This window comes from Motacilla alba, chromosome 3 (assembly GCF_015832195.1).
Source record: "Motacilla alba alba isolate MOTALB_02 chromosome 3, Motacilla_alba_V1.0_pri, whole genome shotgun sequence".
Classification (NCBI taxonomy): Eukaryota; Metazoa; Chordata; class Aves; order Passeriformes; family Motacillidae; genus Motacilla; species Motacilla alba.
In genome coordinates this window covers 61483670-61507708 of record NC_052018.1, presented here as the reverse complement: position 1 = coordinate 61507708, position 24039 = coordinate 61483670, and the positions used below count along the sequence as shown (strand labels likewise).

General features: G+C 43.4%; 2 protein-coding genes across 4 annotated transcripts in view; both read right to left on the bottom strand.

Annotated features, from left to right (window-relative positions):
* PLAGL1 (PLAG1 like zinc finger 1) overlaps window positions 1-7306 on the bottom strand; it is a 45337-nt gene extending 38031 nt beyond the window's left edge. For 2 of the 3 annotated variants that reach the window (XM_038132581.1, XM_038132582.1), the window contains exon 1: window positions 7170-7306. The gene's annotated coding sequence lies outside the window, so the exon portion shown is untranslated. The remainder of the gene's footprint in view (window positions 1-7169) is intronic. The other variant, XM_038132584.1, reaches the window with a different exon arrangement.
* Window positions 7307-8673: 1367 nt separating this feature from the next.
* On the bottom strand, window positions 8674-16346 carry RSPH3 (radial spoke head 3). Its single transcript, XM_038132483.1, has 8 exons — window positions 16186-16346; window positions 15939-16029; window positions 14507-14648; window positions 13832-13977; window positions 13055-13258; window positions 11901-12063; window positions 10769-10855; window positions 8674-9369 (listed from the first exon to the last, which is right to left on the bottom strand). The coding sequence occupies exons 1-8, from the start codon at window positions 16305-16307 to the stop codon at window positions 9155-9157; spliced, it is 1170 nt and encodes a 389-aa protein (XP_037988411.1). The 5' UTR covers window positions 16308-16346; the 3' UTR covers window positions 8674-9154.
* Window positions 16347-24039: the final 7693 nt, after the last annotated feature.

Sequence of the window (24039 nt, the reverse complement as noted above, 5' to 3'; positions counted from 1 at the left end):
TCTGGGACCCAAATATATTATTAAAAGTATGATAGCAACTATAACACCTCAGTAGATGTGAAACCATTTTTGCTATCAGGCTAGAATTTAATATTAAAATTATAACCTGATTATGGGCTTTTCTAAATTAGATGATTACTGAATAAATTTATAAAGTTATTAGTGCAAATCACTGACCACAAAGATAATTAAGAGACTTTTACAGTTGAAAAAATTAGTGAATTTGACAATTAAAAATTTTCAAAGTAATATTTCATGCTGATATTTTTACAGATCAAAAAAAGTCACTCATTCTACATTGTCTCAACTATTTAATGAACTTTGATTTGGGTAAAAAATATGTGAAACAATATTATTTTTATTCTCTGTATTCTATTAGTTTAAGAAGTCCATACTAATTTTTGTAATGTCTTATTTTAAAATTATTTTATAATGCTGAGATTGTTGATGTTGATAAAAGTGGTATGAAAAAATCAGCAAAAATCTGGTAATTTTATTTTTGAAAGGACTGAGACCACAATCCCTTCTCAATCAGGTCACTTTGATGACCTCTAACATCATAGTATACACTCTGTAACTCAGTATTTTATTTTTGTCAGAGGTCTACAAATCTGTAAATATTTGGCTGTATAGGTCCTGAAGCCTGCAAAGACTTGAAATGTTCTGAGATTCCGGCATCAACACTGACAAATTGTTGAAACAAAAAGAACAATTTAAAGGAAAAAAAATCATTTCAAGCTTTATCTTTTCTATTAGAGTAAGACAAAGGGTGGAAAGAAATTTAATCTCCCTTTTATCCTTGTTTTGTTTTCCATCTTGTCAGTCTCTCTGTTTTGGCCAGGGCAGCCTTTCTTCTTTTCATTCAACAAATGCTTAAAAATTAGGATGCATTTTTATTAGCCAGAGCCCTCCACAGACTCAGTGAAAAATCTGTATAGCAAATTCAATGATTAAAAAGGGAGGCAATTCCTTCTATCAATTACACTAAGAGTATTTGAGAGAGAACAGCATGTAAATGTGCACAAGTCAAGTAAAGATGATTTCCAAGTGTGAAAATTATTCTTGTCCCTGGCAGCTGCTACGTGAGAAGCAAAAAGGTCCAGAAGCCTCGCCGGGCAAACCAGTGACAAGAATATCATTACAATCCATCTGCAACCCCCAAGAGACGCAAAATGCCTCACCAATCCTTTGTTCTAAGCAAAACTAGAAATCCAAAGCAACATGTTTCCAAGCCAGGACATAGTGAGTGTCACCACATGAACACCTCCCTGACCCCCTCAAATGGTTTCAAATAAGGGCAAGCTGAGAACACCTTTCAGAACTACAGAATTTTGGTATCACAGATTTTATAGTAAATGTGTTTGCTTTGCCTGCATATTTACTTGCTTTGTGAGGAGTGTTAGGTTTGTAAAAACAAGTGAGTCATGAACAAGTCAAAATATTTCCAGTAAACTTATTTTTGCCTGAATACCCTGAGTTAACTGAAACCAAAACATTTTGCAGACTTGTATCAGTTTCACTGGCTTGTGATGAATTGGTGCTCCAGTCTGTGCTACATTTTGCTGAAATTGTTAGTTACAGAATAAACGAGTTGAGAAAAGAGCTCTGATCATTGAGTGCAACATGACCAAACACCACCATGTCCACTAGACCATGGCACTCAGTGCCACTTCCAGCCTTTCATTAAACACCTCCAGGCACAGTGACTCCACCACCTCCCTTTGCAGCCCATGCCAATGTCTAATCACCTTTTCTGTGAAGAATTCCTTCCAAATGTCCAACCTAAAGCTGTCGTGGGCCAGCTTGAGACAATGTCCTCTTTGTTTCTGGTTGTCTGGGAGAAGAGACCAACCCCCACCGGGCTATAGCCTCCTTTCAGACAGCTGTAGAGAGTCTCCCTTGAGCCTCCTTTTCTCCAGTCTAAACAACCCCAGCTCCCTCAGTTGCTCCTCATAAGACTTGTGCTCCACATCCTTCACCAGCTTTGTTGCCCTTCTCTGGACAAGAGAAACTTAATTCACCTTCGTTTGGGGTCTAACAACCTAACTGTGGAAATCCTCACCTGACACACTTTTTCTTACTTTCATTGGCATCCACCACTGAGGACCAACACTGAGTGATCTCTTTCCAGAGCCTGGCACCACTGGGATGAGGAAGGGCTATCTGTCTGCCAGGTTTACAGGAAGCAAATGATGCATCTAGTCAGGATACCTCAAGAGCTAGTTTTCAAATTTCTCTTCCGCTGAAAGAGGGAGCAGTGGTTTTGTCATAGCGCATTTGGACTCATTCTGGCCAGCAGCTCTGGTCTTTTCTTGCATGAGCCCAGAGAACACAAAAAAATAGTGCTTCAGCAGGCAAACAATCTGCTGCTCTTTCTTACTGTGAGAGATATTAAATCACTTGCCTAATTAATGTGGGTGATTGCTGAGATACCTAAGTGCAGTTGAAGCAGAAAAAGATTCTGTTACATCTTCTTGGTTTGTCTTAATCACTTTAAAAGGGTTTAATGTCTTTTTTTTGTTTGTTTGTTTGTTTGTTTTTTTTGTTTCTCAGCTCATAAAAAAGAAAAAAACAGAAGTCAGAAAGCATCTAGAACTGTATGGAATATTTCTGGAGCATTACAAAGGTTGCCTCTCTGCACAGAAAGTTAAGCTGGTTGCTAAGACTAAATGAAAATTGAATTGAAATAGAACTTGTGATTACAAAACATATCTCTGGGGGGTTTGAACTTTTATCTACCAGCTTCTCTTTTGTTATGCCAATCAAACTTCAGTTATGTTTTTAGTAACTTCTTTTCCTTAGCTAATGCTTTCCAGCATTTTACTACCTTCCCTCAGCCTTTTGTTTACTCCCTCTTTGCAGATCTTTGTTCAGCATCTCTGCTTCCCTTCCGTTACAAACTCCTCTTGGTTCTCTGCATGCCATATTTGTGACAATGACTCTAGAGATAATTCCACCTGGAAAAGAAGTAATATCTACCTCTTCAGGGACAAAATAAGCATTGAACTACTTTAGTTATGTCTAATATGTGCTTCACCAGTCCTTCTACCGCTTATTATTGCAGGACAATATAATGATTAGACACTTGGTGTCTTCTTTGGGCATCAACCTGTCAAGGCACTGGTGAAATAGAATTCTAATGCTTTATAAATAACTTGTTTGTTGCTCAATTTTACAGCGCTTTTATTGTTATCTTTAAAACAGCCATACTGAATCTAAAGTTACTTATTTCTGCAGGACAGGACAAACCAAAGCTGTCCATCACGTTTTACAGCTGCAGTGATTGAAATAACATTCCAGCTAAAGTACACCAACAAAATTGCAGTGAAAGTTTATGACCAAAAAAAATCACATGGGACTCTTGCTGTTGTGGTTCTCTCTGAAAGACATTTGTCACTCATGCAGAAGACATCCTTGCTTCTCCTCAAGAGTCCCTCAACACCATTAATAGCAACAGAAACCTGGAAACAAGAGACTGAGTGGAAGAGCAAAGTTTAATATTGCTCAATGCACTACATTTCCTTGGTGTTGTGCATGTTAGCACAGGTTAGATACTGCTGCACTAATATTTTCCTAAGTGCTTTCCTAATTTTCTATTTTTCTATCACAAGTTGTTTGTGAAACATCTTCTAAAATAGTACTCTAGGTGCAAGACACAGAAAGAAAAAAGCAGATCTACTCTGTCCTCCAAGACAGAACTAGTCTACAAAGGCATCTTTGATCCTTATTTAGCACTGAAACTCATGCCATTTTACAAAAGATCAATCAGTACAAGCAGGAAAAGCAAGAAAAAAGAGGAAATATGAGAAACATAGAGACAGTAAAGTCCATTGGAAATAGCTCTTGCTTCTGGATTGTCATGTCAGAGACATCTGGAACCCAAAACACTCTTTCACAGCAAATTGCAAATAGTCCATATACAGAAGAATGCATTGGAACATAGAGATAATTCAGCAAAAAAAGGCAAATTTAGAAGCAAAATACTTATTTGACTATCCCCAGGATATGTGTGCAATTAAATTTTATGATCAACTTTCAAGATTTTCCCATACAGAATTCAAGTCAACTGACCTTCTTTCTGTCCTAACTCTTGTTATTTCCTGCTAGTTATCACAAAATAGCAGTATCCTTGGCATCATTCAAAGAGATTTCCTACTTCTTTCCACACAACACAAGAAAAGAACAAAGAGATTCTTCTGGGTTTAGTGACAATTTAATGATGCAGCCGCCTGCACAGTGGCACAGGCTGAAGTAGAAGTGTGTGACTGCTGTTCCCTTGGTGTTTGGAGCAGTCTTGTTGGCCTCATGCTTATCTTTGAAAGCAGGAACATCTTAAAATAAAAGCTCAGAGGGGCCAGTAGGGAACTAGCTGGCAATACTCTAGTTTTGAAAACATCTTGTGAGCCAGGTTGCTCTTACTGAAGAGGACGATTTAGATTCATAAAGTTAGGTGTCAGGTCAAGTGCTCAAACACATCAAACTTACAATTACTGCCTTAAGTATAGAGTGTGTATTCACTTATGAGCAGGGTGGGAGTCAATGTTTTTTGGGGTTTAATCATCACTCAAGAGATTAGGAACTTGAGGGAGGGACAGCAGATCAGGTCCCAGCCCTGGCAATACCCTGTAGATTAAATGTGTCTCAGTAGTCAAGGGGAGAGGAATTATCTTAGGATGCTTCCTTTCCACTGAGTTCTGGCAGAAGGGCAGGCACTGAGAGAAGACATGCAAGTGCTCATAGAACTTCACAACAGGTGGTTCTTGATACCGAGAAAATTGTAGAAATTAGAGGAAATAGAAGTTATTGCCTTTAGTTAGAGAGCATGAATTTGTGACCTGCCCTGTTTAAACTTACAGAATAAACTACATGATTTAATGTCCCCTTTAGGAAACAAATAATCATTTTCTTGTATTTATGTGATTTTTTTGTACCAAACTCTCCAAACCTCCCACTATTGCTCTCACTCTGATATACAGGTCCAGAGGAACTGGTACAGTCCTTCTAATCTTATTTCTCTCTTTTATTCCTGCTCATCCCATCTTCTGCTTCTTACACAAATAACCCTAATATCAATTTTCAGCATCTGCATGATCAGAACAACCAGGTCCTATTTACATGGATTTACAACAGTTCAAAAAGCAGTGGCAGTCAGCCCATTACACAGTTATAGTACTCCAGGATCTATTTCAGCTCCCATTAGGTTTGCAAATGAGATTTTGACTGCTTTGACTTATAATTCAGGGCAAGTAACACACTCACAGTGGAAACTATACTGCAGATACAGTGGCACCAGGGCAGCAAACACACACAGTATCAAGGAATAAAAACACAGTTTGTCACCGATCCTGTGACTGTACCTGTCCTTCTGTTTAGCACAACTCCCCGTGTTCCACCCAGAGCCACCTGCCCCGCACAGCCCCATGTTGTGTTGTGCTGTGTGAGCACTCCCCACGCACACAGGTGGAGCGGTGCTCCTTGTGCTGCTTCTCCAAACCAACAACAGGGACAGGAAGGACCAGGGAAGGGAAATTCCCAATGACACCACCTTTGTTTCTCCCTGATGAAGGGTCAGAGCACAGCAGAGATGTTGAAGGGTCACTGGCATACTGAAGACCTCACAACAAAAAAGGGACACTCTTGCAAAGTGCCAAGAAGGGACAGGACTGCTTGACACCTTGTGCTGCTGCATGTGATTAGGTATCTCAGACTTAAACAGCCAGATTTTCTGCTAAGCTTTGGGACAACCAAGAATCAGGCTGTACCTGCTGACATTACTTTTACGACTGCAATGCAATCCGATCTGAGTGTTCAGATTGGAAACCTCTTCCCTATTCTGTCAGAGCTGGATTGCTAATCTCCTGGTAATAATGCCAGGCACATCCTCTCCTACTGATTCCTGGAAAGAGGACGTATGTGTCATTTCTATTTATTCATGAAGATCCTCATCATGTTAGACAAAGTGGCCGCAGACAAACACGCATATAGATATATCATGTACGCAAAAACATGACTTGGATCCTGTCCTATATAATCCTTGATAAATTAAAAATATCAGCTGAGGTGGAATGATTGTGTTTTAACTCACATTTTAAAGGCAGCTAGTACTTTTGCTCTTCATCAACTACTTTAAACACCTTCTACAAAAGCAGTTTGCCTTACTGGCCATGCACTGCAAGGTGGAACATACTTGTGTTAAAGTCAGACAGGAAGCAACAGCCCTCAGAGAAAAGTTTGGCGGTCCAATATTCACCTTTCTCAAAAATGAACTGTCATTTGACTAAGGGACACAAACTTCTAATAGAGAAATAAAAAACAACTGAAAGTTAAATTTTAACCAAGTACTTTAAGAAAAAAACAAATCCTATGTAGTAGGATGTAGTAAATGTAGTAAATCCCTCTTCCACACAGGAAAAAAAAAATTAAAAAAATTTAAAAGTTATGTGTCCCGTAGGAGTCAATGACAGCTTAAGGCTTGACCTCGGCAAGCTGTCAGCCTCCTGAAGAGAGAGGAAAAACTGTGTTAACCGTGCTGCGGCAGCTTCTGTCGGCGGGGGGGCTGATGCAGGCGTCGAGACCCGCGTGCGAGCGGCGGGCGCACTTTTGGAGCCGCAGTCGTTTTTCCAGGCGGGAACAAACCTCCCGGGAACCACGACCCGTGTCTCTCGTCACGGGGATGCCACCGCCGCACGCGGGTCACCGCACCGCCCGCTGCCCCCACGCTCTGCCCTGAAAGCCCCGCGAGGGCTGCGGGGCTGGAGAGAGGCACGAAGGAGAGATGAGGAGATGTCCCCTCCTCCTCCAAATTCGTGGTCCTGCGGCCTTTCTGTGCCCAGAGGCAAGAGGGGCCGGAGAGGACGCCCATCCAGAGGCTCCGGTGCGCGGCGCTGCGGGCGGACAAGCGGGAGAGCCCGCACGGCGGCCGGGGCGGGAGGAAAGTCGAGAGGGACCAGAGGACAATAAATAAGTAAAGACGAAACTCTCCTCCTGAAGGCGGACACATTGTGGCACAGTTTTCCTGCGGCGGCGGGCCCGGTCCGACAGCCCCGGTGCTCGGCGCCCGCCCCCCAGCGCCCCGCCCGGAGCGGGCCCCCCGCTCCCCCGAGCGCCCCGGCACCGCTGCGGGACGGCGGAGCGCCCCCGGCCCGGCCCCGCACGCCGGTCCCGCTCACCTCATGGCCCAGCTCCACGGGCGCCGCCCGCTCCCCCAGCGCCGGGCCGGGGAGCGCAGCGGCGGCAGTGGCGGCTCCTCCCGTCCCCGCGGCGGTGCCCGGCCCCGGGGAGACGCCTGGTGGCGGGGCGGCGGCGGGCGGGCCGGGGGAGGGCCGGGACGAGGGGCGGCCGCGCCGCGTCCCCTCCCCGCTCCGCCCCTGCGGAGCGCCGGGACGGGACGGGGGGGTGAACCCGGGGATGCGGCTCCGCCGCCGGCGGTGCCCGGGCTCTCGCTGGGCGGCGGCGCTAGCGGGAAGCTTGTTCTCAGGGGAGGGCGGGTGCCGCGGCTGTCGGTACTGCCTCTGCCGTGGCCGCGGAGTTGCCCGTGCCAGTGAGGATCCACAGAACGTCCTGACCTGCACTGCTGGTGGTTAACAACTTCCCAGGAAGGTAGCTCACGACATTTAGAATGTCCTGCGCACACGTCCCGGTTTTGCTTCCTTCACTTGGGGTTCAGTGTCAGACTTCGGCACCCCGGCTGGCCGAAGGGGAAGGCAGTGCGTGCGCTTCCCCTGAAGCAACCAGTGTCTGTTTCTTGTACTGTCACGGGTCAGCCCTGAGAAGATGATTCCACCTTCTCCGTTACCACCAAGCTGGGTGGGACTTTGAGCTACCTGACCTACTTAAGTGTCCCTGCTCAGGGCAGGCGTGGGATTGCACCAGATGATCTATAGGGCCCCTTCCAACTCAAACTACTCTGTCGTTCTATGAGCCAGTGTGGGCTGCACTGGGTGATTCAAGTATTGGCTCCTCATGCTATAAATGAGTAAATTTTGCAAAAGCTAGACACCATTGGGGTTCAGCAAGAGGGAAGTTCAGACGGGCGTCACTAGTGCTAGGTGTGCAATGTGAAAAGGTGACACCAGCAGTGTCCTTCCCGGCGTTCCTCCAGCCGGATTGCCGTGGGCTGTCATGCCCTCTAGTGCCGGCAGCGCCCGCTCCCCCTGGCCTCTCTCCGCTCCCTCCTGCACTCACGCACCCAGGAGCTGCAGACCCCCCGTGCCCCCGTGGGTGCAGAGCTGTCCACCCTGTGGCCTTACGTGCCTGCCGGGCACAGCTGCTGCTGGGAACACTGACCCAGCAACGACACGGTTTTGCTGCAATGTAGCACAGATGTACTTCTGTGAGGGGGACTGCCCCTCCTGAGGAAATGGCTTGTGAACGGACAACTAACTACACATGGCAGTGAAGGCACAATTTGTCAGTCATGTCTGGTACTGTTTCCAGTGAACCGGCAGGAAGGACGATTACAAAGAAAACCGAGACGGGACTTAGCACGTAGCTCCAGCCCCTCACCTCCAGGAGGGGCTCTAAGAGAGGATGCTGAGGAGGATTTTGCACAGGCAGAAATTCCCAGGGGCAGGTAACTCTTTGAACTTGACACGCCTGAGGAACAGCTGATTTGGCTCTATTACCTGCTGAGATGTGTCCATTCAAGTTTGTGAGGAAAGGAAAGACTAATACGAGTCAAAAGCAATTTATTTAATTGCTGTAGTAACTACCTTTCAAAATAAGGAAAGTAAGGAAATATTGTTCCAAGAACATTATCAAAGCACTTGCAAAGATTATTATGATGCTCTCAACATCCTTCTCATGACCTTCTAGCACAGGATGTGGGACAGCATTACTTTTCAACTTTAAACCTCCCAGGTTTTGATGGATTGGATTGTGTAAAGGAGACAGAATTTCCATGTCAATCATTGCACTACTAACTTCTCTCTTGATTCTAGCAGCCTGAAATCAGCAACTCCAGCATACGGAAAACATGTTTTAATGCTCTACTGTTGCTTAGGTTCATCCTTCAGCATGGCTAGGGCACAATACCTGTAAATAGATAGGAATTAATTCCTTATTTCTAAGCCACTGGTCTCCATTTACTTGATGACTTGCCTGTTTGTTACTCAGTTTCCAAATCTGCTGTTCCTTCTTGACCTTATTCTTCTAACTAAGAAGAGGTGGAATCTGAAGGCTCTTCCTCAGCAACAGGTTGGTCAGTCTCTTCTTTCTCTGCAGCTGGTTGGTCAGCAGCATCTGCCTCACCAGATATCTTAGGAGCTGCATCTGTTGCCCCAGGCTCTTCAGCAGGTGCCTTTGTTTGAGCAGATGGAGGTGGATGGCTAAATTCATCTAAGCGTTTTTCAACCACCACACGAATTAAAGCTGAAACAGAGATAGACACCATTTACAACCATGGAGGAAAAACCCTATAATTTGAGTTGGTTTTTTTTTTTTATATATTACTGACCTATAAATCCCTAAATAGGGAAATAACCCTGAAATAACTGAAAATGAAGAAATATCCAAGGACTGGAGCAAGACAATGGTAGCTGGTTAAAAACTTAAAGAGATTTAACAATAATACGATAGATATTCTCATCAATACTATATCCTGCAGCAATATTCTCCTTGGGATGTTTATTCAGTAGTCACATACAATATTTTTTTTCTAAAAGAAGAGACATTTCCCTTCCTTCTGAAGGGCTACATGAAGAAGTGATCCTTGAGTGTACATGTATCAGCATGAAATACCTAACACACCAGCTTTAATTGCCCAAATCATATTATAGCTTAACAACTAAAATTCAGGGTCCTAATTAAACTAAAAATAAAGCAAAGGAAGCAAACATACTTGTAATACAAACCCAAAATCCCAGCAGGGGGAAAACTATAAGAATGAAGATGTCATGCAAGTGTAAAAAAGTGGTTTGATCTAGGAGCGCACTGCTGAGCACACATACGCCATGCTTTCGTGTTTCTAACAAAACAGAATCCAGGTTTTCCAGGTGTTTCAACTACAGCCTCTAAACTAATAAAAGAGCCCAAATATTTAGCTTGAAATAGCCAAAGAAGACTGATTTTTTGATCTATTTCAAAAGCAAGGACATGATTATTGACTGAAAAGCAGGTAAGCCCTTGTTTTGATGAAAAATATTGGTCACCTCACTTCTCAGTCAACCATGGCCCGCCATCATCCTCCTTTCAATGTAGGAAAATAATTCATAGCTCCATGAGCTTACAAAAGCAAATTAAGACACTTTCATGGTATACATGTGGCAGTACACAAGATGGGCTTTTTTTGTTCCCACTGGCACAGTCAGGTGTACTGCAGAGAACACTACAGCAGTGTAACACAGAGGAAGTAGAAGCTTTATAGCAGAAACAAAGAATTGTGTTCTTTAACCATTCTGTTCCTGACATGGGTGTTGTATCTCCCAGCATTAACAAACTTCAAACAGTACAAAGTCAGAAGAGAGTGGATAGTGCTGCATGACTAACACTTCCATTGTTTCAGCTGAAAATCAGTTACCTTGTTGTATGTAGTAGTAGTTTTCGAACATTAAAACATATGAATATAGTAAAAAAAACCAAACCAAATCAACAAACAAATACAAACAAACAAAAACCTCAACACAAAAAACCATGGGTACTTTTCCTAAAATGACACTTCCTACCTTAACCCACAGTGACCATATAAATGTGACATTTGTTCTGACCAGCAAAAAAAAACAATCAAGAACATCAGGCAGCCCAGATTACATTCCAGGATTTGGTAACTTACAGTCAAGCATCGTCCTTCCCAGAACTTTCTTCTGTAGTGTTTCTTCCACTTCTGACATCAGCCATGGAAGGAATTCTGTCTCAATATCTGTCAGAATTTAGCAGGAAGAAACAAAGGGAAAATGTTACTTTATAAAGGATGACCAACAGGACTTTGTGGCTGTTATTTGCTACAACAATTAAGGGGTGAACCCCCCCTGCCAAAAGGCACTTGTTCTGTAAGAGTCACATGAAATCTCTCAGATGTTGTTTAGTTTCTTAGTTCCAACCTCTCTTACTGAGGTTCATGATCATTATAGATTCAGAGCAGAGTCCTCTCAGCTGCAGTTATTTTCAAAGAGGTCTGGCACTCTTGAAGAGCTTAGAACAGATGAGATACACAGTCATGATCTAGTGAGATCCAAATAACTACCCTGAACAAGTCAGAAGAATAACATTTCCTGCCTTGCTTTCCAAAGACATTTGGCTTCTGGTCTGCTGAAGGCATTTGTTCTGTCTGAGGAGCTCTTGCTTACTTATGTATTTCTCAAATGATACTTTTTGAACACTGTGATCCCAAAGCCTGCCCTGGTTTCAAAACACACTCAGTTTCTGTATTGACTTAATGATTTACCCTGGATAGAGTGTAACCATTCCCAAGCTGTGGTCTCTGCCAGTATGGAGACTGGTGAAGTGGGGTGCAGCAAGATAGCTCATAGGAAATGCTGCTAATTCTAAGGGCTTGGAAGTCATGGATATACAATTCCAAAATTATTTTCAGGGCATAATTCTAATTGACTAATTTGTCACTTGCTCTGATAATAATTTAAAAAATATTCAGAATGACATACTGATTTCTTTGTCTGATCTATAAAAATATATGTACTTTAGTTTGGATCTCTCTCCCAATCCTAACTACCCATTTATTTCTGTCTAGCTCCAAAGTAGCTCTTCTCATTGTCACACTGTCAGCTCTTGCTTATTCTTGATTATTTGTACAGATGAGCAATAATGTTTTTTGTGTTCAGCCACAAATGTAAATGAATAGTCTTTTTACATTATTCTAAATAATAGGATAATATGCTATATTTCATGGTTGTTTTGAGCTTTACATAGCTTTGCTCACATATTTAAAAAGAAAAAACAAAACAAACCTCTTTCTATAGGGTCATAAAAAAATCCACTGTCATGAAGATTGTTGAAGACTGAGGGAATGAGATCAGCCAGGTAACGCTGAGCGAATGCCCGAGCTGCAATTTTCTCTGCAGTCTCTTTCTGTTTCCGCAGCTTTTCCAGGTGTTCCAGCCTGCGACGTTCCTGTCAAGGCAATTATGCATGTAAAACTTACAGGCCTTTAGCTGTGACTCCTTTGATCTAGATTTTGAAGAATTACCACAGTGTGTGTCTCATAAATAGCAAAGATAGTATGATCTCTACCTGGTATTTGCAGCCTCTAACTTCCACTGAAATTCCTCACATGAAAGAGTGTTGAAAGCAAGTTTGTACATACTCTGTGGAGCATTAAAGTACCCCAAATTACAGAGAAACACATTTCTGTAGTATTCTTCTTCTGAATTTGACGAGACTGTAAAATAAGGGCATCACAGCTGGCCAAATGAAACCCTTCTCTGATGCCTTAGTATACATTAATCTCATGACTTTTTGCTTTATTATTGTAGATCAAGCTGGTTATTTGCCTTGGAATACAATGAAGTTTGGATAAGTATTTCCCAAATTTTTATCTTCCAATATTATATCCTATTGCACATACAAAAAGATTAAAACTCAAATTGGTTCAGGAAACCACTAGAAAACACAAATATACAAGGCTGATAAATAGTAAGTAATTAATACTTGCCTTCTCTGTATATTCCTATTTACTAAATACTACTAATATGGCATAATACTTTGCAATCTTAAGATGTATGTGCACAGAGTAGAGCATGCATTGTGCGCGAAAGACCAGGAAGTGTCTCTCTTACTTCCAAGCACTCAATTTGTTTAGCACTTATAATGAAAAGGCTTAAGAAACAGCTGTACCAGCTACAGAAGAAAATGCTGTGGTTTTGACCTTTTGACCAGGTCAACTACACCAAGTCACTCAAGCATGACTGCTCCAAAAAACCACAACAGTGTGGTGCTGTTGTATGAGAGCAAGTGGCAGAGTGCAGCTGTATGCCATCAAAGTGCTTTAAGGTATGTCAAAGCTGACAGTACCCTTTTGGGCATACCCAGCTTATATCACAGGCTGTTCAGTGCTGGAAATGTTTTTCTCCCTTCTGACAGGAAGTCCCTTAGGAAGTCCTACCTTCTCCTCTCTGATTCGCCTGTCCTGCTCTTCCAAGCGCTGTAATTCAGCAAACTCCGCATTACGCAGCTCTGCAAAGGCACGCTGATGTGACCACAGCTGGGCCAGCTCTTCTTCTTCCATGACTTCCAGCAAAGCCTGCTCAACTGTTTTTCCAACCAACACCTCCAGGATCGGCTTAACTTCAATATCAAAGTCAAACAACTGAGGATGGAAGTCAGAGAAATGGAGATAAATGTCCCTTGATCACAATTACTCTTAACAAAGATTGGCAAGGAGAAAAGGAGGATAAATAGAGCCCTTGTACTGAAGTCAGTCTGGAGAAGTACAGGTGGGGGACCAGTGTCAGCTAAGGCAGAGAGAATCATGAGTGCTGCTGGGGGTTAAGTGGTGAGTGGGCTGGCCTGAGACACCCCAGAGCCTCCCACAGCCCCTGTGGGGACTGCCAGGGAGAAGCTAAGCACTTGCCTAGACCGTATTTCTCTGTTCTTAGTCCCTTCTTGGGCTGGACATGTTTTACAGAAGAGAGCATTTCTCAACACTTATCACTTAGCTGAAAGCAGCAGAACCAGTGCACATTGAGACACATCTTCCTTAATTTTGCACTTAACCTCAAAGCAGACCTTGGTAGTTGGGTTTGGGTGGGTTTTGGTTTTGGGTTTTTTTGGCATGTTCTGTGAGGATTAGTTCCTTTCTGTTTCTACTTCAATTTTGCATCAGAAATGTGTTTTGGATGGGAGAGATATTTTGACAGCACTTGTGGACCTGACTTCATACCTCTCCTTCTTCTATTTGAGTGGCCACATCTTTTCCTGATTTGGCTGGTATGAAGAGTGGAGTGGGTGGTCTGTCCAAAAAGTCATCTGTTTGACACTCTCCATCAACCTCTATTATCCGATCACTAATCTCTTCCAAATACAGTTCTAGAAACAAAAGCACAATGAATACTCAATGTGGGATTCCTTTCATTTTAGCTTTCAACTGTTTTTGATGATTCTACATTCTGAATTACCCAAAGAGTGCAATGCAATGCTTTCTATAAAGTTAGAAAAAAGGCCTCTCAAAACACAGGTCAGTTTGCTGCAAAGGCCATCTGATGCTGTGTTCTCTGTAATGTCAGGTGCACTTCATGGAAGAGATTCCAAAAACAGTAGTTCACCTTAAGCAAAAGTTTTAAAACCTTCAATTTTAAGCATATATGAAATTTCTCAAACTATAGTGAAAATGGAAAGAATAAATGAAGCAGTCTTGACTAGTGTTCAAGAATGTACACTGAAAAATAGACCTTCTGGGAAAATGTCCCTAATTGGACAAGTTTAGAACCTCTGATTCCAGCATTCTATGATTTCAAACTGTTTGATTCTACCAACTTCATCATTCACTCAGTAAGTGAATTTAGATCAACAAGCTTTTGTTTTCAGACAGATATAAAAAAAAAATGCAGCCTTTTACCTGTCTGCACATGAACATGTTCTCTGCCCTTCACAGGCTCCGGCGTTCCTGGTCGAATTTGCTCTTGTGTAAACCTTCTGGCCAGTACGTGTTTCTGTGCTCTCCTCTGCCTTTTAACCTCAAGGGTATGGGGCTCAGTACTCTGAGCAGGGGTGAAGAAGACAGATACCCCACAAAACAGAATACACTTTATACTTGAAAATTATATTCAATTGCCTCTACAGAAAAATGAGGGTTGCTCTTTGATTTTAATGCTAGCAATCTAGTATTTTGGATTTACTTTCCTGGGTCCTGGCCCTAAATTTTCACAGACTTAAAGACTGTATAGCATGAAATTAACAAGTTATGCTAGCTGCCTACAGGCACATAATAATGGCACCTCACACTAAGAGTAATAATTAATTGTTTTCTTATTTGAAAGCGAATATTGCATAGAGAACTTTGTTAGATAAAGTATATTAAAATGGCATGTTTTCAAATTTTGAGAGGTCAAATGGACTTAAGTCCAGTTTTCATATTATGAACAGAGTTGTTTGCTAGATAAAAATTATAGACCAATTATTGCTGATGAAACAAAAGTAACTCATAATAATGATTAAATTCAGTATTGTACTTATAGATTGAGATAAACATCAGAAAGCATCAGATAAACATCATTGAACTTCTTAAACAAAACTTATGTAAAATTCACTCTAAGATATGGCTACTGAACAACACAAAGCTATTTTCAAACAGTAGCTTTTAAAAATACTGCTTTAAGTTCATATATGATCAAATTATCTATGTAGAAATATTCTCTGAAAACAAAGTATCACATTTGGGTGGGACTCTGAGCAACCTGGACCAGCAGAAGATGTCCCTGCCCATGGCAGGGGGTTGGAACTAGATGATCTTCAGGGTCCCTTTCAACCCAAACCATTCAAAGATTCTATGATTTACTGTTATATCAGGATATAGCACTAATACAAACAAAATACTTTGGCATCCTCACAAGCAGCTTTTGCATACAGCTGGACCATTTAGCTCTGCTTCTGTGGTAGGATAAAGCAAAGTATATACCCCCTAGGACTCAACTTCCCAAGAGCCGCAATTCCCCCTGATGACATCTTGCATATGATAACAGATTATCGAGTAATGACTTGTGCTCAGGACCACTACCCTAAAGAAACAGAGAAGGAAAATAAAGGCATCAAGTACGCAGTGGGGGGTAAAAAAACCAGAACTGCAGAAGCTCATATGAAACAGAGTGCTTTAAAGAAGAGCTGGAAACAGTCACAGGCTGATTTAACTGGAGAGCCTGTGACTGCGTGAAATATTAAAAGTTAAATTACAGCTTCGGCAGCTAAAATTATAGATAAGGAACAGCTTTGCTGCCCTACCTATGACTTTCCAACAAAACCGTAGTATGATGCACTTTAGCGAGCCCCAATACCTGCGGTGGGGGAGGCCGGACGGACAGGACGTTTCCGCGCACCACTCTCGGGTCGATCATGATGTTGCCGTAGCGCACCGGGCCCTTCTCCCTGCGGCACAGCACAGACAGCTCCGCTTGCGGCTTCCCCCCGGCCGGCAGGAGAAAGGCAAGGCGGCGGGGGCTGCGCTCCTCGGGAAGGGAGCTGGGCCGAAGGGAAAGGCGCGGAAGGCAGCGGGGCAGCGGCCCGCCGGACACCGGCACTCACGTCTCGGCGGCATTGGACTGCTCTCGGTACTTGGGGCGGGGGGGCAGGGAGCGGGGCTGGCTGGAGAAGCTGTAGGGCCCGCCGGCGGGCGCGGCGAGCTCGGACGCTCCGGCGGGCACCATGGTGGGCTCCGCGCTGCCGCTCGGGCTGCGCGCGGGGCGGGGCGGGGCGGGCGCGCCTGAGGGAGCGCTAACGGCGTCCGTCTCCCGGGCAACGCACCGCGCGTGCGCCGGCCGGCGGCCGCGGGCGGTCACGCGACGGCGCGGGCTGAGGGGGCTCCTTAAGGATCATGTGGGGGCTCCTTAAGGATCATCCTTGGGCAGGGACGCGTCCCAGCAGAGCAGGGTGCTCAAAGCCCCATCCAGCCCGACCTCGAACACTTTCAGGGTGGGGAATTCACAGCGTCTCTGGCCAACCTGCTACAGTGCCTCACCACCGTCCCAGCAAACAGTGCCTTCCTAATACCTAATCCAAATCTACCCTCTTCCAGTTTGAATGCATTCCCCATTGTCCTCTCACTACATGCCCTTGTAATAAGCCCCCCTCCTGCTCTCTTGTCGGCTCTCCGGTACTGGAATGCCGCGGTCAGGTCACCCTGGAGCCTTCCCTTTGCTGTGCGCGGCCCTCGCCCTCACGGAGCTGTTCCTGGCGGGACGGAGCCCGAGCCTCGGGCCGTGCCGGCCTGGCCGGCCGCTGGGAAAGCCCCGCCGTAACCCACAGCGGCTCCGGGCTCGGCAGCGCTGCGCGGCCCGCCCCGGCCGAGGCAATGAGGGCGTCGGGCCGCGAGGTGGCACCGTCCTCCCGCCGCCTCCGAAGAACTGCCAGGGACTCTCGGCTTCCCGGGGACACGCGAGGTGCGCTGGCACCGGCGTGCAGAGGTTGGCTGGGGGGCCGCGAAACCCTGTTGGATGGCTTCAGTACCGGTGTCCTGGAAGTACCGGCCCCAACAGCTGCACCCCAAATTTGTGTTTTCCACGTAAGCTGGAGATTTGGATACTGTAAAGGTGTGCTATGATGACAGAGAGAAGATGAGGTGAGCCCTCAGTATGCTGTCCCACCCGTGGTGAGCTACGCTCCCTGCCAGGGCAAATCATGAACCCGTGTTTTCAGCCTCTGTGAAAAATTTCCATTAAGAGAAACATAAAAGCATTGAAGGGTTACTGATACAGTGATAGCCTTTTTTTTTTTTAACCTGGGTGGGTAGGGATATGCCTTGATTCTTTTGGCAAGACTTGGCATATAAAATAGCCCGCAGCCTTTGTTTCTGAAACCTTTGGTTTAAATGCAATTCTTGTTTTAAATTCTATTTATTTCAGCTCAGTTTGTTAATGCTGCAGACATCTGTGTTCCACTGCAGCCCCGAGTACTTCACAGGAGGCCTCAAAGGCATGAGTAAAGCTGTGGAGCAGGAGAAACTATCTGAAAAACAAGTTTGAGAAACCCACACTGAACTAAACAAACAAACAAACAAACAAAAACCCTCAAGAAACAACAAACAAACAAACAAACAAAACCCTATTGAGGCAGTCCTTCCATATTTGCTTGTGTCTAGGCAAGCAAAGTTAATGAATGGGTTCTTGGTCCAGCCAAGTCAGAGCATTATGGTCCTTAAATTTGACCTGAACCAATACAATCCTTTGATTTTGGAGACCTGACTCATACCTTCTGAAAATTTAAGTTTGGCTATGTAGTTGGCTATACTGCTTTTAGACTGGGAACTTGAAATCTGGGTAGACCTTTCCAGGATTGTTACGGATCTGGTGTTTCTCTTCACGTGAAAAACAGCTGCAGCATAGCCTAAAAGATGTCACTCTAAAGCTGTCCAGAGCGTGCTTGCTGAATAACCCTAGAAATTTGGCTGGAATGGATGGATAGGAACACAACAAGAAAACAGCCTGTAACCATTGGAGCAAGGATTCCTGAGGAGTTGCCTGTTCCTTATTGACCACAAATCTTGTGAAAATGAAGGTGTTGCATCACAAGATCATTTTGTTCAGCTGGTCCCAGCTGGTGTCTCACTTTTTGGGAGAATTTCTCATTCACCTGATGTGTTCACTAATTGAATGGCAGCAACTCTCCTCTTTATGTCTGTGAAACACTGCTACCTCCTGAGTTACTGGTTCAGTGCAAAGGTCTCTGCAGGTTTACAAGTGACAAAGCCATGCCCACAGAAAAAGGCAGCTTTTCTCCCTTGCCCCCTTTTATGTTGTTTTTTGTTTTGGGGGGTTTTGGTGGGGTTTTTTTTTGTTTTGGTTTGGTTGGTTTTTGGTTGTGTTTTTTGTTGGTTTTGGTTGTTGTTGTTGTTGTTTTTCTAAAAATACCTTTTGAGTTCTGCAACATTTTGTGTCATCACAAGACTGTGTGGAGCAGGGTCCAAACCACATTGATTGTAATCAGATTCCTGCCATTCGTTGCTTTCTGGATCTTACAGTAGCAATGGCTTTTTCACATATTCTTGGAGGATTTTCTTGGACCTGCACAATCACAGTGCCAGAGGTACTGCCTGGGAAATGGGCCTAGCTAGCAAGGAAAGAATCAGCCCATCTCCTATATGGCAGCTAAGAAAGGTCTTTTGAAGTGCCTTCAGCTGACTTGAAAGCTGCAGAACGAGGGTTTTAACTCCTTCCAGGTTTGCTGTGGCTTTGTTAAAAGGCCTTGAACATACTTGGTTTTTTGTTTGTTTTCATAAGTTTTTCCTGGCATTCTACCATGCCTTATGGCACGTCCTTGGCTTTCTTTTTTTGGATGTGAAACATGTTTATTCCCAGCAAAGCAAATGTGAAGGTGTCAGTGTGTAGTAACAGAAGATGTACACCCACTGTTTCCTGCAGCCCTTGGGATGCGTCTGTAACTAGTGAATGACACATTGAAATACAATATGAGGGATCTGCAGTGCTGAGCCTGGGTCTTCCTGGGGCCCTAGCTTGGATGTTGCTAGATTGGGAGACCTTCTGCCACAGTTCATTACACAATACAAAGCTGAGCAGACTAGCTGATTCCAGTTTCCATCACCTTAACTTTCTGCAGCAATTCATAATTAAGGAAGGAAGGAGGTTTATGGATCTAGGCATAATGCTTAATTGTCAAAAAGGACCGGGAGGGGCATATTGCCTTGCTAGAGCATTGTCTTCTGTCTGGAGGAGGACCATGGCTGCTTATAAAATCACAGGAATGCTTCCCTAGTGTAAAACTGTGTAATTATACAAAATTTGGGTTAGATTTGGTTCTCCATGGTCCTGAAATGGAACTTTAATCTGTGAGTCTTACCCCCTTGAGCCTGCAGTTAAAAGTGTGGATCTCCCAGTCTTAAAAGAAACTCTAATTGAGGCCAAAATGCCACTGCTTTCAAGTAGACATCAAAAATCACAGAGCAATCCGGACTGAAAAGGACTCTGGAGGTCTCTAGTGTAACCCTCTTGCCTAAGCCAGGACAAATTCAAAGATAGATCAGATTGGTCAGGGCCTTCTCCTGCCAGCTTTGAAAATCTCCAGGGATGGAGATGCTTGAAATACCCTTGAAAGTCCCAGAAATCATCATGCCACTGCTAATTAATGCCCTGAGATGTCTGATGGAAATACAAAGAGCACAGACATGGAGAGCCGTCAGTGTGACTGCAAAGATGAAAAAATCACAGAGCCCGAGTGAGGTGTATATGTACTATTTGTCCTGATGCTGCGAGAGAACAATTAATAGAAGTGCCCTGAAACCTGTTTCAGCTTGCTGCAGTGACATGATCAGAGAGAATTAGCAAATACTGTGTCAGTATTGTATCACTGCTGTCTGCCAGCCAGTGGTGTCTTTGCTGCTGTTCATGGGTGCTGGGCTCAGAGCATCTGAGATAAATAGGCCTGGTCCCTACAGGGAAATACTCAGCTTAAAAAAATTATAATGTGCCAACCTGGGAGTTTTGACAGATGAGAGACACAGAAGGAAAAATAAATACCAGAGCTGAACTTGAGTTCTGCTGGTGTCATCAATATTTTTTTAATAAGTCTTGTTAATAATGATACATAAACATTAATAGAAAAGAAAGGAGATCCTATCACTCATATCTTCAACCCAAATTATTAAGCTTCCTTTTCTGTGCAGCAGCACAGCTTCCTCTTGACTCCAGTTCTGAGTTTGTAGGGTTGGGCAGGACTGGGAAGTTTCAGTTCTCAAGACCTTAATTTCTCCCACACCAGTGAAAAACCAGAACTTATTAATCATGGTTTCCTGCCAAAATTTACAATGCTGCTTTCCCCTACACTTCACCCTCTGACTCTCAGCACCATTTTCCCTAGGTTGCCTTTCCCCCACATTCCCCACAAGCTTGTTTTTCAGTGTGCCTGCTCTTTGGGCTGCATTCTTGCCTTTTGCCACCATGTGCTTTCAGAGAGAGTGACTAGAAAAAATTTTGAAAGGGTAATAAAGCACCTTAGAGAGTGGAGCACACTGAATTTTAAACTATCATTCATTAGACTATCAAATGGAAAATCAATTGTTGGTGACCTTCCTATTTAAGCTCAAATAGATGGTGTGCTGCTGTTCTGCTCCAGCCCCTTCTTACCTCTCCCTGCCTTGAACAGGGCTCTCCCACTCCATCTTTTCGCCTCAGGAAGCTCTGCCTCATTATTTTGCATCTCCCTGTATTGAGGGCAATTGTACAACTGCACTAAACTTGCAGAGTAAGAAACAAAACAGATCTGCTTCTGTTGCTCCTTTACTGTAGTCATGGTGTTTTTTTCATCTTGATGTAAGTTGCCCTTAATAACATCTTTGGGAGGCAGATCAGTATCACCCATACTTAATTTGAGATAAACTGCACAGTCCAAAAACTGCACTGGGTAGGAGGCCTTTTGGAAAAAGCAGACCTCTGGTCTTTATCTCAAAATCATCCTCCTGATGATCTGTGGAGAAATAGTGGCTGCTCTGCTCTTTCTCACACCCAAGGACTTCTCAAATGCCGTGTCTTCTGGTGTCTGTAGCTCCCAAGATGGGTGTGCATCCCTGTATTGTATCATGTAACATTGTGTACACCTCAGAGTACAGCCCTGCAAAGTTGTTGAATGATACTGTGGTTGCTTTCTCACCTGGTCACCAGTTGTGCTGAAGAAATCTAGTAGGTGAATCACAGGCACAGCTGCACTTGCAAAATCTTTATGGTGGAGAGACTGACATGGCCCAAGACTGTGCAGCAAGCATTTGGAAAAACAGAAAAATGCCTAATCTGTGTTATAAGAACATCTTCTCTGATCACCTGACTTGGAAATTGCTTGGATTTGGTTTAATTCTTTTTTTTTAAATACAGTTTTATAATTTTCAGCATAACCTGTGGGATACTGAAGGAGCAGGGCTTGAACATGAACTGTTGCATTTGTCAAGGAAGTTGGTGGGAGGTTTGTGGGTTGTAGGAAGGAAGAGTTTTGAGCAGCCGTTGGATCAGTTCTGTAAATAGACTTATTGGCTGAAGAGCCTGTTTTGTTTAGAAAGTGTGAAACCCTTCATAGAAACCTTTTCATATTATTACCTAGCAGAGGAAGCAGAGCTCAATGGAGTCAGCCGTGTTTAGAATTTGTGAACTGTGCAGACTAACATGCTGCCGCCTCAAGTTAGAAACAGAAAATAATCTCTTTTCCTCTCCCTTTGTAGAAGAACATGTAGAACTTGGAATTGGTTTCACTCAGAAGTGAGATTTAAATTGTTGTATTTATCACAGTGAATGGTAAAAACTGATTAAAACAATAAAAACAATGTATTTATAGAAAAAATATTATAAGAGAATTAGCATTTCTGAGTAACAGAGAGGCAGAAAAAGCAATTTTTTACCTAGCATCCACAGAGACTTGCAGACAGCTACCTGTATGATAGTCAGCTGTCCATATGAAGATTTCATCACCTCTCCAACAGTGGTTGCCCTTTTCCCATGGATCTTTTTCTCTATCTTGTCAGACTTTTTATTTAAAAATTGCTCCCTCTTCTGAATTTTTTGCTTTCAGAAGATCCTCTGAAGTTTTCACTCTGTTCTGATGACACATGTGATAAGGACTGACTGCTAACAAAATTCAGAGAAAAATGTAACCAGAAAGCCTACCAAAGGTGGGTTTCCTTTTCCTGTAGTCAGAAATTGTCCTCCTGGAAACACACGATAGCCACCTTAGCTGTGGTCTGCCACATTGCTACCAGAGTAGCAGCATGTTCTTATTTGTTCAGAGTTCACCCTGTGATAGCCAAGTGGCCTCACTGTAATAAAAAGTAATATTCTCTTCTCAGGTTAAGAGACCTGCCTGGGTATGATGGGAAGCTGAAATTGTCACTTGCAGTGAATGGAATAACCTGGTGTGGTGCTGCAGCAAACCACCTGGTCTCCTGTGATGTATCAGCACCAAAACCAGAACAGTCAGGACAGAAATAAGAATTCCTATTCCCAGATAATAAACAACACCGATGGGGGTTTTATCAGCTGTGATACTTCCTCATGCTGTAATTGGAGACATTTGATAGCAATATTTTAAGAGGAACCATATAAAAAACTGTGTGGAATTCCCTACAATATGGAACTGAGCTATGAAGCAGTAATTTTATTATTAGCTTTTAACATCAGTATTAGCTTTTTAACATTACAGTATACATAACCCAAGCAGAATCCCTAAACTATCCATTTTGGCTTTAGCGTTAGAAGAAATTAGAGATCTAGTTTTAAGCAAAAGGCTGAAGAGATACAATCCCACTACAAAAAACAAAAAACAAACAAACAAAAAAAAAAAACAAAAAAAACCAAACCAACAAAAAAAAACCTAAATTCCAAAGTTCTTGGCTTTACTACAAGTGTCAGAATTGTGGACCACAGTCACATCCTGTGGAGTGGTTCAGTTTCAAAAGCAACAGAGTTCTGGGTGATCAACAGGATGTTCTACATTCCCTAATACTACCTGTCAATGCAGGGTATGCAGTCTTGTCCATCAGTTCCATGATGCCCAAAGAAGAAGATTTCAAATCCTATTTCATCAAACTGGATACAGTGTAAGGAACTCTGAAGAGCCAAATGCACACACACACAAAAGGAAAAGCCAGCTGTTCATGTTGTAAGGAGGTAAATATGAAATACAAAGTGTGGACAACTTTGGTTGGTATAATTTCATAAACTAACATTTTTGCTATGGGTTTGTATCAGCAAACATTACATTAGTGTGGCGTCTTCTGCCTGGCGTACACAGGTAGTAATCATGGGAGGAAGAGACAGAAGAAAGATCTTACGTAAAGCAGTGGTTCTGTTCTGTGACTGTGTCCAGAACAGAACCACTGGTTCTTGGGTTATGTTAAAGCAGCTATCACAGAAAGTCACCATGGCAGTAAAAATTGTCTTGTGCATCATTGCTACGTAGCTAGAAGTTGCTCTTCCTCAGGCGTGAATTCATTATCTCTTTAGTTTTCACAGTTCCCAGAAATAAGTGCCCATCGGATAATAGCTCTGAGAAGAGGTCAGACAGCTGAGAAGGCTTCTCCCCCAAGACCTTGCTTGCAGAGGCAGAAAAAAAATTACTGACAATGCCTGTTCTCAGAGAACATGAGCAAATTACTGAAAATATCGCTTACATTATAGTTGGTGCATTGCTTTCATGAAGCACAGGGTCAACAGCTTATTTTGACTCATTATTTCACCTTAACCTAGTTCCAAATGTCCTTCCATCATAGCTGACAGCCCGTATTTCCACACAACAAGAGATGTGCAGACAGCTTGCTGAAGTCCCAAAAGTTCAAGGACCTCTGGTCATGGAAGGTTCATCCTGAGACTTTCCATGGTTACAGCTGTGAATTGAGGTCATCATCGGACTTTATGAATTCTGTATTTTTTTTCTTGTAGCTTACTGTAG

What these genes read in the sequence shown, in the direction of transcription:
- RSPH3 (XM_038132483.1), bottom strand. Translation starts at nt 16,307, where the DNA reads ATGGTGCCCGCCGGAGCGTCCGAGCTCGCCGCGCCCGCCGGCGGGCCC. An exon ending in CAGTCCAATGCCGCCGAGAC is followed by an intron (nt 16,030 to 16,185) that starts GTGAGTGCCGGT and finishes GCTGTGCCGCAG; the next exon opens with GGAGAAGGGCCCGGTGCGCT. An exon ending in GGCGAATCAGAGAGGAGAAG is followed by an intron (nt 12,064 to 13,054) that starts GTAGGACTTCCT and finishes TTGCCTTGACAG; the next exon opens with GAACGTCGCAGGCTGGAACA.